This window comes from Leptodactylus fuscus, chromosome 4, assembly GCF_031893055.1.
Source record: "Leptodactylus fuscus isolate aLepFus1 chromosome 4, aLepFus1.hap2, whole genome shotgun sequence".
NCBI classification, from domain to species: Eukaryota; Metazoa; Chordata; class Amphibia; order Anura; family Leptodactylidae; genus Leptodactylus; species Leptodactylus fuscus.
In genome coordinates, this window is record NC_134268.1 from 174,233,243 (window position 1) to 174,252,117 (window position 18,875).

Below are 18,875 nucleotides of genomic sequence, written 5' to 3' on the forward strand. Positions count from 1 at the left end.
TTTTCTGCTGGCTGATATAACACTGCATCAAGTTATTCGATTTAATTTAAAGATTGCTCCATCTGTAGAACCTTAGAAGTATTTTGATGCAATTTAGGCTAAGTTGACCCTGACTTCTTTAGCCCGTTGTTCTGATCCATTATGAGATCAGGATAACAGACTAAAAAGGCAAGAGAATGACAAATGCAGGATCCAGAAGCTTTCATTGCGTCTGAGTTCTTGTTGTTTTAGACGGAGAGGGGGCAGGACCTCCGTTTCAGAGTAAACAAACAAGATGGAATAAAGGTTTCGTCTTGATTTTTACACTACAGGGAAAGATGACAGATGCAGACAAAATGTGCTCCGTCTACATTCATCATTCTGTTGACTTTTTGTCTGTTCTGATCCTATGACAGATCAGAACAACAGACTTAAAAGAAGCCAGTGTGAACGTAACCTTTTTTTTTGAGTTGGGATCATTGACTATGAAAATGTAGATTTTTTCCAGTTACCGTTTTATGATTTTTCTTCATAGTAATTTTTGAAATTTCTGCCTTTTATTCGTTGATAGCATTGTAAACAACAGCCACACTTCAGCTATAATTTACCGCTTCCCATTTGAGGCTGATTTATTACAGTAAGATATGAAGATGGCGGCACATTCATCTTTTTTATTTTTGAGGCCATTTTTTGTTCATCTAAAGCAGACAAACATTTTATCAGAAATACAACGCTGTGATACACAATAGAGCAAATCACACGTTTGGCTATCTTAATACATTTTAATTGCAAGATTAATTTCTTATATGGCAGATACATTCTATTAAAGCTGGAGATGATGAATGTTAATCTTATTGGATGAAAAGGGGTTTTTACAAGAATACGGTTCTGGTGATCTAATCCTGGGGAAGTGCTGCTCTTTGATGGTCTTTGCATTAAATCTCTAGATCTGTGAAATTTTAAGTTTGATGGACATTAGGCATCTTTAAGCCATATATACATAGTGAAACCTCTTGAAGAAAGCTATCCAAAGTGGATTTCTAGTGGGGTGGTTCTCCCTCCCAAGGAATTAAGTCAGTGGGTAGATTTATGAAGACTGGCGTTATTAGTGCCAGTCTTCATATCATGGAGCCAACCTATGTGTGTCTTATGGAAATTGTACACTAGCTCATAACTGTTGCGCATTTGCTGCATTATTTATGCCACATTTCTGGTGTAAATGATAAATATGGCTGACTTTTCTAAGAAAATGGTGAAGGTGACACAAAAAATGATGACGTTTTATTCGAAAACTGATGTACACCCATATATGATGTGTCAATAAGATATGTACTGCTCTTGTTTATAATATATTTTTCTCTAAATATCATAAATATATGAGAAGGTGACAGGCAAAGTGCTAGAATCACGATATATCAGCCACAGATTCCTGACCTATGTGAGGTCCAGGGCAGTTCTTGAGTAGGCCTCAGCCCAGATGTAGGTCCTGGGATCATTACTGGGCCATGAAAGGCTGCAGTGCCTGCACGTCAAGGCAGATCCTGGGAGCAAGAGGAGGCATCTGGGTCTGTCCTGGCACACTGAGAGTCTGGTGAGACTGCATTGTGCTTTTTTGTTTACTCGTGTGGTTGGTAGCAAGCCACATGTACAGTTAGTATATTGTCTAGTTAGAGCTCGGACGAGCAGGGTTTTGTTTGATATTTTTTTGCCTGTCATTAAGGTTGTATTTTATTTTGCTAATTTTGTGCTTGACATGAAGGTTTATTTATTTTTCAGGTTTTTTTCTAAATAAACCTGTTTGCTACAGATTTTGTGTCCCTATCTCTGACTGGTTGGGTCTGCACCTTTGCTTCTATATTTTCTTCTTTTCTTGTATTCGCAGAAAAACCCAAGGCCGATGAGCTATCAGTTCCATCAAAATTTAGACTACTATAGGGCACGTGGACTCGATTTGATGAACAAGTCACGGTCAGTATTTGAATTTGTTGACTATCTTATGGTTTTACCATTTCCTGATATTATAAATGATTTTGGACTAATAATTGTACTAAATTTCTAAACATAATATATGATGAAGAAAATAATTCCATTATGGTTTTACTTTTAATTTTTAGATGTAATCTTCATCTATCAGAGACATATTCTACTCACACCAATATGTTCTATTGATGTAATATGTAATTATGTTGTTATATGGTTTTGAAGAGGTTAAAGGAATTTTATCACAAAATACATTATCGCTAGAGATGAGCGAACAGCGTTCAATCGAATTGATATTCGATCGAATATCAGGCTGCTCGAGATAGTCGATTCCAATCAAATACCACGTGGCAAACACACTATAAAATTTGTATCCCCTCCTACCTTCCCTGGTGCTTTTTTGCACCAATAACTGTGCAGGGGAGGTGGGACAGGAAATACGACAAGGTAGGCATAAAAAAAAAAAGTGATTGGAAAAGTAAAAGGAAAAAGTAATTGGCTGGCTAAATCAGGTGACCTCCAATTTATACGAATAGTGGATTTCAGATCCGGTTCATATGAGACTGTGAACTATGTGACTGTGACACAGGGATAGATGTACAAGCAGGGTTAGCTAGGGATTACCTTTATTTAGGTGGGAATGTTACTCAAACAGCTCTTTGGGGCCCTATCTCGTTGGGATCCCTGTCAGCTTGCGTTAAGCGGAAGCTGACTTTTTCCTCATAGGAACGCATTGACCAGCGTTGATTGGCCGAATGCCATACAATGTACAGCATTCGGACAATCGACACTGGTTCTGCTGGAGGAGATGGAGTCTAAGATCGGTCCACAGCAGTCTCCATTGTGGTCCGATCTCAGATGTAGCAGAGTTGACACAGCTCTGCTACACCTGAGATGCAGCAGAGCTGACTGTGCGCTGAACCCTGCTGCATCTCAGATGTAGCAGAGCTAACTGTGCTCTGAACCCTGCTACATCTGAGATGCAGCAGAGCTGACTGTGCGCTGAACCTTGTTACATCTGAGATGCAGCAGAGCTGACTGTGCGCTGAACCCCATCAATGCTGGTCAATGCATTCCTATAGGAAAAAGTCAGCTCCAGCTCAACTCTTAGTGGCGTAATACAGGGACTTGGGCTTGTTAGATGTCCCCAGCCATGCTTCCCCTGATGTCCCAGTTGCATTCCAGGGTGTTGTCCTCATTTGCTGAGGTGTCATAGTGGTTGGTGACTCTCCTGAGTCGAAGAGTGGGTTTCCCTGAAACAAAGCTTTTTTTCCCCATAGACTATAATGGGGTTCGATATTCGTTCGAATAGTTGAATATTTAGGGGCTATTTGAAACGAATATCGAATATTTCACTGTTCTAATTATCACCCATCCACAAGAAAGCAATAAATGTACAATTGCTGGGACCCAGCACTGGGACAGAAAGGGAGATTTGAGCCTTTTGTTCTTCCTGCCCTATATGATCGCGATGAAGAAGAGTATACATGGGGTTGCGGGGATCATCTTGTGGATAGGTGATAAACGTACTTAGTGGGAAAATTCTACAAAGAGCAGTTTTAATTTGCTTAGTGTATTTCTTTTTGACGTATACAATGTAACCATCCAATTATCGCTTTCATTCTAGTGCGAATACCAAGCCTGCGCCCCTCAATATTAACAAAGTGTCCAACAGTTTACTTAATTTTGGGCGGAAGTTAATTGGGCCATCCATCCCTACTGGCAGTTCTATGAACCCTGTGACTTCTGCATCCAATAGTACCACAAGCCATAATGCCGGGAGCACTAGTTTTACAGCAGCTATGCCTAGACAAACGGTCATGGAGCCGACGTCCTATCATGCCGCAACGTCACAGCAGGTGCAGCAAAATCAGCGCATGATGAAATCGGAGAGCATGCCGGTGCAGCTTAGTAAAGGTAACCTAACATTATTAATATTAGTGAATAACACAAAAAATGTCATGGTAAATGAAGAGCTTTTTTTGCATTAGGGCTACCTTATTGTATACGTGTAATTTTGTGATTTTTTTTTTTTTCCGTTCCATTGGCTAACCCTTTTAAGAAACAGATTAGGTACAGAAGTCCTATATGAAAAACCCTGAAGACAGTGGACGCTGTTTGGGGGCTGTTTGTTCCTTATTAGTCTGTTATTTTAACTCTTTCCTTTCCAGAGTTAAAGGAGGGACTCTATCAGATTTTGTGCAGTTTATTCATTTTTGCAATATCTCCATATATTTAGGTATGGCCAATGGCTTGTAAGAAAGTACCTGCAATGCCATGGGTTTAATTTCAAGATTTTGGCTAAAAGATTTGCTTTACAAAATTTAGTAGCCATTGCGTTATGGAGTGCATATTGTATATTTGGCAGTGACAGCAGCAGCCAGCATGGTAAACCTAGACAGAACAGTTTGGGAAAGGGGAGAAAGAGTCTGGTGCAGAAACTGAGCACAGCAAGGTATGATGGAGAGACTGTGGGGAAGTAGAGTGATAGAGAAGACTGCAGGGAGGAGGAATCCCATCACTCTCCAGGCACATCAATATGTTGGACTATCGGTGAGAAGAGAAGGAAACTGTGGGAGAAAGTACAGAGACCCCCAAGGCTAAGAGACAAAGGGTGGGGGATAGAAATGCTGCATGATGGAGAAGAGACATGGGTGAAGGAGAGACAAATTGGAACATGGGGTATTGGCAAGTGCAGTAGACTAGAGATACTGTAGTTCACGGCACTAGATATAGTATATAAATGCATATATTTGTCCATATTTAAATAACGAGTATATAGCATGGGCTGCCATGTTCTGCAGTAGTGGTAAGTAGAATAGGCTTTACCCCAAAATAGTTCATATCATACCATCCGCACAATCTGCAAGTGCAGGAAAAGGGCATGAAGTTTTTCAGCTAGAGGACAGATGGTTCCTAGTCTGGTCGGTCACATTTGCATACTACAGGTCTATCAGTTTTGTTCCATCCATCTCTTTACTGTTGGCACGCCGCTCATTCCTTTGAAGCTCAGATGGCTTCTTTTCTGCACCAGTCATTTGCTGCTTTTATACATTCCCAGCCCTACAACAGCTGTGAGGAATAACTTTACTATAGCTGTAGCAACTTCTGGCAATATTTTCAGCATCCATCCTTGTATCCTGCCACGGGAAGCACTTTTATATCAGATATCAACTTGACTATTTTACTTTCTTGCTCTGGTGTCCAAATTGATATTGCCGGATTGTTTCATAGAGCAATAAACAACCAGTTTCTATTAAAGACTCATGTGTAAGAAATTTGAATGGCTTCCCGAATCTTAGCATCTTAGCCTAGAGACACCCTTTATGAAAATGGAGCGGAGATATTTTTCTTTTATTCGTTTCCGAAAAGGAAAAAAATTAAAAGCTAAAACTATATTGAAATTGAGAAAAATGTGCTTACCCCACAGAAGTAGAAGAGGCGCCTCCATGTTTAGTATGCAGATTTAAGCAAATGATTAAGACTTGTTTCCTGTACATGTGGCTAACTGATCCCTTCCAGGCAGGAATTCACACAGATTATATGGTCTACAGGGAATAGTGCATGACTAGCCAAGCACAGCCAGTGTTATGAGCTGCGAGGGGATTCTTATTATCTCTCACTCCGAGTGTGCATAAATCAGCCTGGATTTATTCTTCCTATCAGTCAGTTTTATAAAACTGCCATTGTGTTTGTTTACTACGCATATATCCTTAGATTAATAGCGTGCAGTTGTCTGAATGCAGCGTAGGCTAACAGGTACAGTATCCGTGCTAGATATGGAGGATATCTGTGCAGATGGATGTATTTCATTACATTCTGCAAGTACCCCTTACACGTATATATACCCCTATAAAGTACTCTTACACTAGGCTAAGGCTGTGTTTCCAGTGTCTGCTTAGAGTATGAGCCAGAAAACTTCCAGCACAGGGAGTACCCATTGGACTCCTTTGACCTAATGACAAATGAATATTCATTCAATTCTCAATTGGGCAATGAGCAATTCTTGATTTTCTTGTTTTTGCTTGAAGACAGTGACCTGGCACATCCAGCTCCCTTGTCCTACCACTCAGCTATGGACGTCCTGCCACCTAGCTATTGATGTCCTACCGCCAAGCCTGCATGGAATATCCGAATATAGGGCAAGGCTAACATTGATTTCACAATTCTCATTGAAATGTGAATTGTTCTTCTTTGAAGCGGTAAATGAATCTAATTAAAGCTAGATTCGCATCTGCACCAGACTGCTTAAACAGTGGTTACTCGCAAACCCCATTGACTATGAGGTCTGGTTCATATCTGCGTCGGACCGTTTAAACAGTGGTTATTCGCAGACCCCATTGACTGTACTGTAAATCCATGAAGGATTTTTCTCTCGCTGATTTCTGTGCCTGGCCCTACAGTGATCCCATACTGTGCTTTTACAATATGTCTCTGACTTAAAGCTTGATCAAAAGTCAGTGGATCCTAACATGACAGATTCATCCTCAGGACAGGCAGCAGCTCAGTTACAGAATGACAATGGTGGGAATTCATCCAGCATAACCCTTTTCATTCTTTTTCTGCATATTATTTAAAGGGGGTTTTCTGGATTTTTAAATTGATGATCAATGGAGATCTACACCTGGGCCCCCCCGCCCCCAAGATCAGCTTTTGAAAGCAGGAACAATGTTACCTGGACGCTACTTCTGCTTCACCATGTGCCATGCGATATCAAGGCCTGATGGTAGCTCAGTCCCATTCAAATAGAGGGAATACCAAGCACAGCTGCTGTACAAATGTATGTTGCTGTGCTTGGTAAGTGCTGACACTGTGTTCTCTTCAACCAACTGATTAGCCGATGTTTAATTGATGACCTATCCTTCGGATAAGCCCGGAAAACCATTTTAACCCCTTCCCACTCTGCACCATACTATTATATTGCACTGACATATAGTTAACACTCAGCGCTGTAATGGTATGGCTTATTTATGCTGCTGGCACAAGAGCTATGGCAGAGAAGGAAAATGTGAAAAAAATTGTGAGCATTATGCGTCTAAGGGGTTAATGCTTTCTGCTGCGAGCGCAGGCTTTATCTTCTTATTGTGCCTATTTTGCCCATTTTGCTTTTATGACAGGGAAAGCGGGTGTTGTTTATCTGGAGTAATATTTTACAATGCATTTATAACGTTTGCCCAAAATATCTGATACTTTGAACTCACACTGTCATCTCCAGGTGAATTTACATATGATTTATTGCAAATCGTTTGTCTTTTTAGTAAATTAGGTACATGGAAATTCGCCTTAGAGAAAAAGGCATATGCAACTAAAAAAGCAGAAATATATGCAAAGGATAAATCCCCCGCCCCATGAAGCCCATAAGTTACACTGTTTCATACACCTGTCTCACTAAGTAGTGCCCAAATCCAGAACTACTGTGTATAGGTAATGTTTTTGGGCCAACACAGTGGCTCAGTGGTTAGCACTGCAGCCTTGCAGCGCTGGAGTCCTGAGTTCCAATCCCACCAGGAACAACATCTGCAAGGAGTTTGTATGTTCTCTCCATGTTTGTGTGGATTTCCTCCCATTCTACAAAGACATACTGATAGGAAAAAAATGTACATTGTGATTCCTATATGGGGCTCACAATCTACATTAAAAAAAAAAAAAAAAAAAAAAAAAAAAAGACTGTTTTTGGACTACTAGACCTCAGAAGTACAAAGCATAATCTGGGGTCACCTACTGGGAGATATGAGTTGCGGCTGCTATGGTATACACCAGTCTGTATTCCAATGAGGCTTTATACATATAAATAGTATCTATACAAGTAATGATTCTTTAGTAAGTAGTCATATGGAAGCCATTTTAATAGGGAATTGCAAATAAGTAGTTGATATTAAAATTCATGATGACATTGTCCAGAATCTATTCCATATCTTTAGCTGACCATGGATTGCTTACCAAGAGCACTAGTGTCTTAAATTCCATGAGTGCAGGACGCATTGCAAATATGTCTGGATTGTAATGATAATAAATGAATATTTCTATCTATAATGGGAACATAAAAAAAGTGAAAAAAAAAAAACAACTCAGAGCACAGTTACTGCTGTATCACTATTAAATGGATAGGTTCATCACAGTGAGTAAGCCTAAGTCTATGCTTTCCTGTCCTGCAAAAAAATCAACAGAGATGTATGTGTTTTTTAACTAAGGCTCCATACATATGACCGTGTGCAATATCAGTGGCTAGCTATGTTTTTCCACAGTTGGTACACTGACCCATTATAGTGTAATGGCCCCATACACACACCCATTTATCATGGGCTCTTGTATAAGGGTAAGTTCACGCGGGAGTTTTTTGGACCGGATTTTGACGTGGTAGCCACCTCCGAATCCGGTCCAAAAAACGGCTAGACGTGACTAGATGCGGTTAAGTGCATACAGTGCACCAGCATCCAGTCGCGGCATTCCGCTCTGGATTATGCCCAAATGAATGGGCCTAGTCGGGAGTGAGTGTCGCAAGGTGGACGTCCGTGGCTAAATCAGCCGCAGAATCTGCCTGAAGAAAGGGCATGTCGCTTCGCGGAAAAAGGAAAACCGCTCGTGGAAAAAGGAAATGACCGGCTCCCATTGATTTCACTGGGAGGCGGGTTGTTTGAGATGGATTCTAACGTGGATTCCGCGTCAAAATCTGCCCCAAAAAAACCTGTGTGAACCCAGCCTAATGGTTTTGGCCCGGGACGGGGCAAAACTCAAAACGTATGCCTGTCTGTTTTACAGCCCATGTTCACTAAAGAAAGTGAATGGGTCAATGGAGTCTCCCAAACATCATCCATGGGCCTTTCAACCACAGACCCAGCAAATGCACACAGTCATGTGTATGCAGCCTAAAGTGGATGCTCTTTACATGGCATCCTTTTTTTTCCTTTTTTTATATTATACGTTTTTTACTTAATTTTTTTTTAAACTGTGCATGATAAGCAGTATAGTAAATACGTGATGTGATCCTCGCCTAACTTGAAATAATAATTTAAAAAAAAAAAAAAAAAGCCGAACCAAAGATGAAAATAATTTCTAATAATATTTGTGTACCTTTCAGACTTTTTGTTCAGAGGACCTCATTGACTATAATGGGATCCATCAGGTATATGTTCTTTTAAACCGAATAAGTTGGACTTGCAGCGCTTTATCGTGCGGAGATTTTCGAGGGTCACTATAACAGAGTCTCCAGAGACTCCGGCGCAGATGTGATCCCAGCCTTAATGGAGCGATTTCCATATTTTTTGCTATACGATAGCAATTTGGTTTCAACACTTCTCTTCTATATTTTGGCAGGTTCACCAAAGGTGACGCAACAATATTAATATTTCATAGTATATAATATGCTATGTGAAACGCGTGGTGAAAGCTATACCGTGTATTCCTGTGAAGTAAACTATGCTCATATTTAATTTTACACAACATATTAAAATCAAACTTTGATATTTTCCTGTTAAGGAAAATGACTTGAGATTTAATTATGTTGTGAATTTCCTTTCCGAGAGATAGAGCGGCCTCGTACATCCTACCTCTGTATTAATGCCAGCAGATGTTTTGCTTACAACATGCCCGAGGAGTGAACCCTTTCTCAGTGTAAGCATAAAATGTGCAGATGTTTCAGAAGTGTAAAGATGTATCTTATGTAGGTTTCTACTCCTTGTCTATGCCAGGGGAGGTTCCTTCAAGTCAGGGCTCCGATATATCCGACATATATTTTTGAAACTTTTCAAGCTTAAATTTTGGTTCCAACTTTTTTTATTTTCAACTAAACATAACAGACTGGTATGAAATGTCGCATCGTATTTTGCTAATAACATTGAGGGTGAGTGTTGCTGAGATATAGAATAGAAAAATTTCATCCACACAGATGGTGAATTTATTTGATCAGATTCTGCAACAACAGAGATCATTTAGTTTTCATGGACACTGGCGACTCAGATTGCTAGAGACCATTAGACTTTACGGTGAAAACTACAATGGAAAGTATTGCAGAAGAAAATCACGGAGGTCATGTTACCAGTGTAGAAGAAAGGGGTGTCCAAAGGCTGACCCTTATTACCCATTCACCGATCACCTGTCTCAAGATATAGCCCCCATTCCAATAAATTTGGGATACTGTGTAAAATAGAAACAAGAATTCAATGATGTGGAAATCTCGGACTTTCAACTTCTGATATGTGTTCTATGTTGTATTGTAGAGATGAGCGAACACTATTCGAAACAGCCGTTTCGAATAGCACGCTCACATAGAAATGAATGGAAGCAGCTACGTCCATTCATTTCTATGGGAGCGTGCTATTCGAAACGGCTGTTTCGAATAGTGTTCGCTCATCTCTATTGTATTGTGAATTACATATGGTTATACACTGTCTACCAATAAGTATTTGGACATCCATGCAAATAAAGATCTCTAGTGTTGAGCAAATAGTATTCGTCGAATACCTTGCCGGCATAGGAATGCGTGTAATCGGCCGAACACCAAAGAGTTAAACGTATCGAATCTTCGAATCGTTTAACCCCTTGGTGTTCGGCCGATTACACATATTCCACATTCCTATACACTAAAGATATCTGCAGTCGTGATGTACGTCACGCCTTTCACCGTTAAATAGGAAACAGCATTGGCATTAGTCGCATGCAAGATGTCACAAAGTGCAGAGTTGTCCAGTTTTGAGAGAGGGGGTAATCATGGGGTACCACAGAAATGGTTGATCCTTAAGGGACAAAGCAAGCGAACTGAATTACCCAAAATCGACAGTGGCCTATGTGATTACAAAGTGGAAGGTGAACGGTGATTGTCGGAATGTTCTCCGAGTCGGCAAACCCCCGAAACTGGGAGATAGAGACCGACGAGTGCTGGTCAGAGAAACCGCACCCAACCGATGGCTCACATACACCAGGAGTTTCACCAGGCATCCGGGAGTATTGTGTCAATCAATACCATGCGTAAGGAAGCATCTGCTGGGGTCTACCAACTATTGGATAGGAATAAATGTTGTTTTTCTATTCTACCACTGGTGTCCTAATACTTATTGGTAAACAGTGTAGGAGATTTCCAAATCATTGCGTTTTGGTTTTACATATTGCATATGGTTTTACATATCAGGGCATAATAAACAAATGCATATATGTAGAGAGAGTGGATCCGCAGGATCATATCCCTAGGGCTATAATTAAGGGATACCGCATCCCGAAACGCGTCAGCCATCTGGTCTGAATATGTAACAACAGCGTTTTTTTATTCACCACGTTGTGTGTTTTCTATCTTTGTCACTGATCTATCTGTCTGCGATTTTAACATGGATTATTAAAAGTTAATTTTTACCACAACCAAGAGCTGCGGATCCACTCGCTCTACATATATGCATGGATATCTAAGCTTCTACAAGTCCAGAAGTCTGGGATCGTGCACCTGGTCTGTGGGTTAGGTGAGCTGTATTAGTCAATTCTCGTTTTCTATTTATAAAGCATAATAAACAAATGCCTGGTCCCTAGAAGATCTTAGGCAAATATAATATCAGATGAACAGCAACACACAACAGATTTTGCTGTTACATTATTTAACAAAAATGAAGCGAAAATGAAAAATTTGTGTGAAAAACTAAGTCCACCGATTGACTCAACAGCTTGTACAACCAACTTTAGCCACAATAACTTAAAGTAATGGATTTCTGTATGACTTTATCAGTCTCTTACATCTTCCTGGAGGTTTTTTGGATGACTCTGCTTTACTTGCTTCGTTGCTTCAATTTATTTAGAAAAATTATTTTTAAAATAGGCCCACGCAGGTGAAAAAAAGAAAAATCATACTCTCCTGTCCCTAGTGCTCTGGTGTCCTCCCAGCGTGGTACGAACCTGCCGCTCAGCTGTCTTCTAGAGGTGAAACTCCTGAACGGCTGTGACGTCCCAGATCCTTTCTACTATCCCAGATCATTTCTAGTGGTGTGGCAAGGACTTTTTTTTTTTCATCTCCCCGGCCTATTTCAAATATAAATTGTTTGCCCAGAAAACCCCTTTAATGATTGACTCAGATCCTGTGGCTACGAATCAAGCCAAAATCATCACCCCTCCAATAGCATACATGACAGTTGGTTCCAGAAGTCCTGCGGTTTATTCACTTGGAAATTTAAGCTGTGCTGTCATGTTGTTTGGTTGTTTCTTTTTTTAGAAAAAAGGCATTTTCTTGGCACCCTTCAAGTAATGATGTGTAGAAGCCTGAATGGGGGAGGGGGAGGCTTTGGATATTGTGTTCTTTAATTTTGCAAAGACGTTTCACACTGTTCTTCATAGGCATTTAATGGGTAAAATGATTGATTTAGGAAATATCATTTGTAATTGGGTGGAAAACTAGTTGAAGGATTGTATTCAGAGAGTTGTGGTCAATGACTGACTGCTGCTCACAGTGGTCCTCAGTTATTAGTGATATACCCCAGGGTTCAATGCTGGGTCCCCTGTTATAATTAGTGTAGCTAAGGGTTCAGTGCTGGGGCCTCTGTTATAAGTGGTGTACCCCAGGGTTCAGTGCTGGGGCCTCTGTTATAAGTGGTGTACCCCAGGGTTCAGAGCTGGGGCGTCTGTTATAATTGGTGTACCCCAGGGTTCAATGCTGGGTCCGCTGTTATAATTAGTGTAGCTAAGGGTTCAGTGCTGGGGCCTCTGTTATAATGGTGTACCCCAGGGTTCAGTGCTGGGGCCTCTGTTATAATTGGTGTAGCCGAGGGTTCAGTGCTGGGGCCTCTGTTATAATTGGTGTACCCCAGGGTTCAGTGCTGGGTCCTGTGTTATAAGTGGTGTAGCCCAGGGTTCAGTGCTTGGGCCTCTGTTATAAGTGGTGTAGCCCAGGGTTCAGTGCTGGGGCCTCTGTTATAATTGGTGTACCCCAGGGTTCAGTGCTGGGGCCTCTGTTATAATTGGTGTAGCCCAGGGTTCAGTGCTGGGTCCTGTGTTATAAGTGGTGTACCCAAGGGTTCAGTGCTGGGTCCTGTGTTATAAGTGGTGTACCCAAGGGTTCAGTGCTGGGTCCTCTGTTATATAACTTATTTATTAATGATATAGAAGATGGGATTAATACCACGGTCTCTATTTTCACAGATGACACCAAGTACAGTGAAGTCTATGGAGAATGTGCATAGTTCCTAGCTAGCTTTGACAGGTGGAGTGCTTTGATGTTCAGTTGACAAATAATCTTCATTCTGCATATATGTAAAGTTATGCATGTGGGACAAAAATAATCTGCATGCAACATATGTCTTAGGGGGGTAAACCTGGGAGAGTCTCTGGTGGAGAAGGACCTCGGTGTACTTGTAGATTATAGGTTACATTACAGCATGCAATGTCTGCTTCTAAGGCCAGCAGGATATTGTCATGTATTAAAAAGGGTATTGACTCATAGGACAGATGTGTAATATTACCACTTTACAAAGCATTGGAGCAACATCATGTTGTTCTTTTCTGGGCACTAGTTCATAGAAAGAATGTCCTACAATTAGAAAAAGTAGAAAGGAGAGCCACTGACGGTACATGATGGACCCCAGTTATGAGGAGAGAAATCATTTAAGAGGAGATATGATAAACCTGTATAAATTTATACATGGCCCATATAAGAAAAATCAGGAAAAGCTGTTGGAAAGACTGTTAATCCTTGGAATAGCCTACCCCAGGAGCTGGTCACAGCTGACAGCTTCAAGAAAAGGATTACATGGCTTTTTACATTAAAATAGCATTGATTCCTATAAAAATGTATAGAACATTTATTTTCTTCAGTCATGTCAAGAGCAAGAGTCAGGACAAGAGGTGGCAGATTTTGATGCTGAATCCACCTCAAAATCCGCCTCCTCACAATAGAGGTCTATGTAGACCGCTAGTGTTCTTTTTTCTGTGAGTGGTTTGTTCCCACTCACGGAAAAAAAGATCTGCCATTTCTTCAGGCGGATTCCGCGGCTGATTCAGCCCCGGCGTCCTCCTTGCGACAACACCCTCCAGACTAGGCCTATTCATTTGGTCCTACTCTGGAGCGGGAAGCCTTGACAGTCGTGGCAGGCGCATTTCGGTCCTATTCTGACGTGGCTTCCCGCATCAAAATCAGGACCAAAATATGCCACTCCGTGCCCCATGTGAACTAGCCCTTCGAGTATACTTCATTATTGACACAAAGCTTGTGTATTTTGATCTAGTTTTGTTAAATATGCAATGACACAGGTGCACTGCTTGTCACAGTCGCCACATAGTAATTAGCTCTGTCTTGTAACGAGCTGTGCGCCTGTTTATCACAACACCATGGACTGATTTACATCCACTGGAAGCAAACAAAGAAATACAACAAGCAGAAATCTAGAAAACCATGAGGAACTGATCATTTATAACTTTTCTTTACACTGACAGTAACATTTAGCTGCTGAAACGGGACAAACCCTGTGAAGAGTATAAGGATAGTTCCTTTATGGATTGCAGCATCTGATATTTAAAAAATATTACTATAAGTACTCACTGGTAAAATCTTGTTGGATTGTTTGTCAATGGTTAATAAGATGGTTTCAAATGAACGTTATTATTTTTACTAAGCACCTACTGTAGTAATAGTAGATGAGGACATGCAGTTTCTAAAGTGGGTTCTTTACTGGAATGTGTGCAGAGCAGACCGCATACAGGGATGGGGGATTGGAGAGTTATCAAGTAAAATGTAATAAATCTAACATTAAAACAATATTCATATGGCGCCCCAACAAATCTACAGGTAAAATAAGTTCAGGAGTGCAAGCGGTACTCCGACCCCAAGGAAGGTTGCTTATTGCGGCAGCAGACAATTCACAGTGTCTGGTTTTGCTCCTTCAATTTGAGCAGGACTTCAGCATCAGGTCCAAGCTCTTCTCTGGCACACACAGCAGCCATGAACTCCACGAGCTTCAGGTTTGCATCTCCTTCTACTGTTCAGCCTATTGGTGGGTAGGAGAATTTATCATCTCAGGCTCACACATCCTTCTTCTTATCAGCAGAATATTACCTCCTCCAGCACGTGTTCTGGTATCTTATGACCTCTCCCAAAATGTCGGACCAGTGGCTGCAGCACTTGGCTAGTTAAGTGCATAATGAAAGTTTTTGTAAAGATTCTGAAACTTAAGCAGGACGTAATACATACACTGTCGTAGAGTGTCATAAAGTAAAACTAGATGTGGACATAATGTGGATAATATGGCATATGTCATATGTGTATTCCTCCATAAAACTTGCTAAAAGCCCCCTGTCACTTAGTTTTCTCGGCTGCCTTGTCACCGGGTAAGGCTCGGGGATGTATAATACCTGATGCTTAAAGAAAGTGGTTTTATATCTTTGGCAGATAGAGCGCTCGGTAGGAGAGTGAAATCCTGCCAGAACCGCAATCCGTTATTTAAGGAACAGCCAGGCAACTGTTGATTTTGACATGCTGACAATTCTCCAGTAAATCGCTGTGGAAGCAACTGGCTGTGTCTGTTACCTTGCTTGCCCCCACTCAATCACATCATGATGGATATTACCATAGTCCACATGGGGTCTTTTTGTTATTTCTCTACCAATGTTCGGTATTCAAATGTTATGAATCTTAATCTGTATTAATTTCAAATAGAAAATAAAACCTACAAAAAACGCATTGCCAGCTTACTACAATTGTGCTCTATTTTTTCATATTTCCATGTACTTTAGAAAGTTACAACCATTTTTGCTGCCATTATAGCTCCTTGCACCCGTCAGGCTATTTGGTGGGGTATTTTTATGGACACCTTAGACAAGGTTATAACAAGAAATCAGAGACCCTTAGAAACTCTTAATATGGGGTCCTACCTCCTACTGCCACTCTGTCCCATGGTGAATAACAACTTTGCTATCTGGCTTTCCCATTTCCTATCCAATAAAATTGCAACTCTCAACTTGAGTGACTTTAACATCCCTATTAATACCCATGTCTCTCCATGTACCTCAGGATTTATCTCTGAGCACTCTTTGAGTCAAGTTATCATTGTCCCAGAGATGTAACAAGTAACCAAGGATACAGGGATAATAAAATGCAGTGATGTCATAGTACAGGGATAATAAAATGCAGTGATGTTACAGTACAGGGATAATAAAATGCAGTGATGTTACAGTACAGAGATAATAAAATGCAGTAATGTCATAGTACGGGGATAATAAAATGCAGTGATGTCATAGTACGGGGATAATAAAATGCAGTGATGTCATAGTACAGAGATAATAAAATGCAGTGATGTCATAGTACAGGGATAATAAAATGCAGTGATGTCATAGTACAGGGATAATAAAATGCAGTGATGTCATAGTACAGGGATAATAAAATGCAGTGATGTCATAGTACGGGGATAATAAAATGCAGTGATGTCATAGTACGGGGATAATAAAATGCAGTGGTGATACAGTACAGAGATAATAAAATGCAGTGATGTCATAGTATGGGGATAATAAAATGCAGTGATGTCACAGTACGGGGATAATAAAATACTATGATGTCACAGTACAGGGACAATAAAATGCAGTGATGTCACAGTACAGGGTTAATAAAATGCAGTGATGTCATAGTACGGGGATAATAAAATGCAGTTATGTTACAGTACAGGATAATAAAATACCGTGATGTCACAGTACAGGGTTAATAAAATGCAGTGATGTCACAGTACAGGATAATAAAATACCATGATGTCACAGTACAGGGTTAATAAAATGCAGTGATGTTACAGTACAGGGATAATAAAAAGCTGTGATGTCATAGTATAGGAATAATGTACACAGCAATGTCCCAGTACATAGATGAGATAAACTCTGCGACATCACATTTCACTGATTGTAAATAGAGAGATGTCACAATACGGAGATAATGCACATTGTGATGCCACAGTACAGGGATAATGTACACAGTGATGTCACAGTATTGTGATTAATAAATAGTGATGTCACAGTACAGAGATAATAAACACAGTGATGTCACAATGCATGAATAATAAGCAGTGACGTCTAAGTACAGGTATAATAAACACAGTGATGTCACATAGTACATGGATCATAAGTACAGTGGTATTACAGTACAGAGAGAATGCACACAGTGATATCACAGTACAGGAATAATGAACACAATGACATCACAGTACAGAGATAACACCCACTATGACATTATAGCAAAGAGATAATGTACACACAAAAAGATCACGTTGTACACTGTAACATCACAACATATGAAGAAAGTAATGATACCACATTCAGGCATTATGATGTCCCAGTGAACTCATGGAGGCAAATTTAGTTTTTCACTTTGGTCTCCATTATCCTTAGTTATCACTAAGGCACTCTTTGTTATTGGACCCTATAACATTTGCTATAACTACTACACTAGTATGTGTAGGTATTTGAGCGAATAGTCGAATATTGAGGTCTACTCTAATCAAATTTTGAATTTTCGAATATTTCACTACTTCCTCATCTCTACTGTATACGTTTTTTTTAATGCCTACATTGTCCTAGTTCCTGTCCCACCTCCCCTGCATAGTTATTGCTGTAAAAGAAAAAGCGCCAGGGAAGGTGGGAGGGGAATCAAATTTTTACTGTGTTTACCGCGTGGTATTTGACCGAGTACGAGTATTCCGAATACCGTAGTATTCAATCGAATACCTACTCGATCGAATACTACTCGCTCATCTCTAATATATATATATATATATATATATATATATATATATATATATATATATATATATATTCATGACTACCCCCAACAATGTTCCTCCACTGTCCTGATCTGGATAGCAAATGCCGCCATAAAACTATTAAAAGTGTCCTGGGTGAATTTGTAACCCCTTCACTCCAAACCTTTTGACACTGATGATGGCAACCTTTACACATGCCTTTGACATTTTCCTTAGTGGTTTTGTGGGTGTACCAGACATCTTTGGAGAAAATCACATACATCATCAGATTTCCTCCATTTTAAGTTCCTGCTCTAATCCTACAACTCTGCCCAAAACTTTGTCTTTATCCCTAAAGTGTAGGAACCTATCACAGACCTCGGTTCTGAAGCCCTGGCCTCTTCCCTCCCGCGGTACATCTTTTTCACCTTTACCCGGTGACCCTTCTTGTCCTACAAATTGCATTAGTGATCCTATGCCCTCAACCTTGTCCAGCCTCTCTTCCCTGCTTCCCTTAGGCTGAGGTCACATTACCATTAAAGGGGCTCTATCATTGGGAAAAGTCATTTTTAACTAAGCACATACATGCATAGCCTTTAGAAATTCTATTCCACATGTACCTTTTGTATGTAAATCACCTCAGTGGCTTTTGAATGAGCCCGTTTTTATTCATATGTTAATTATCTTGCAGCCAGCACAGGAAGTTCCCAGCAGCACTCATCTCTGCTATTCTCTGCTATCTGTGTGTGCAAACAGGAAGCAGGAAGTTAGCAGCAGCCTGTGCTGTACACATACATAGGAAATAATAGCAGAGGGTGCCCCTGAGACTACCAGGGTGCATGCTGAAGCCTAATTAACATATGAATAAAAACTGACTTATTCAAAAACCACTGAGGCAATTTGTATACAAAAGGTAGGTGTGAAATAGCCTTTCTAAAGGCTATGCAAGGATGTGATTAGTTAAAAATGACTTTTTCCAATGATAGAGCCCCTTTAATGTCCATTGCTATCTTCTTAATATTCGCTCCTACATGCAGGACTTTTTCTTCCAGTACAAACTTAAACAAACATGAAGGAAGATAGCAGCCCTCTTGTGGTTTACATTAGTGTTAATGGAAAAGGATACAGACTCAGCCTATGTCTGTACTCTGCAACAGTTAAAGGGGTTGTCTGGGATAAAATAACACTTCTACACTAAGCTAAACACCCTCCCATGCCTATTTTCTAACGTACGTA

General features: G+C 40.3%; 1 protein-coding gene across 2 annotated transcripts in view; it reads left to right on the forward strand.

Annotated features, from left to right (window-relative positions):
• Window positions 1-18,875, forward strand: part of TBC1D5 (TBC1 domain family member 5) — a 438,516-nt gene that overhangs the window by 356,874 nt on the left and 62,767 nt on the right. For both annotated transcript variants that reach the window (XM_075271425.1, XM_075271426.1), the window contains exons 17-18: window positions 1,862-1,947; window positions 3,587-3,876. In XM_075271425.1, coding sequence (XP_075127526.1) covers window positions 1,862-1,947; window positions 3,587-3,876 — 376 coding nt within the window. The remainder of the gene's footprint in view (window positions 1-1,861; window positions 1,948-3,586; window positions 3,877-18,875) is intronic.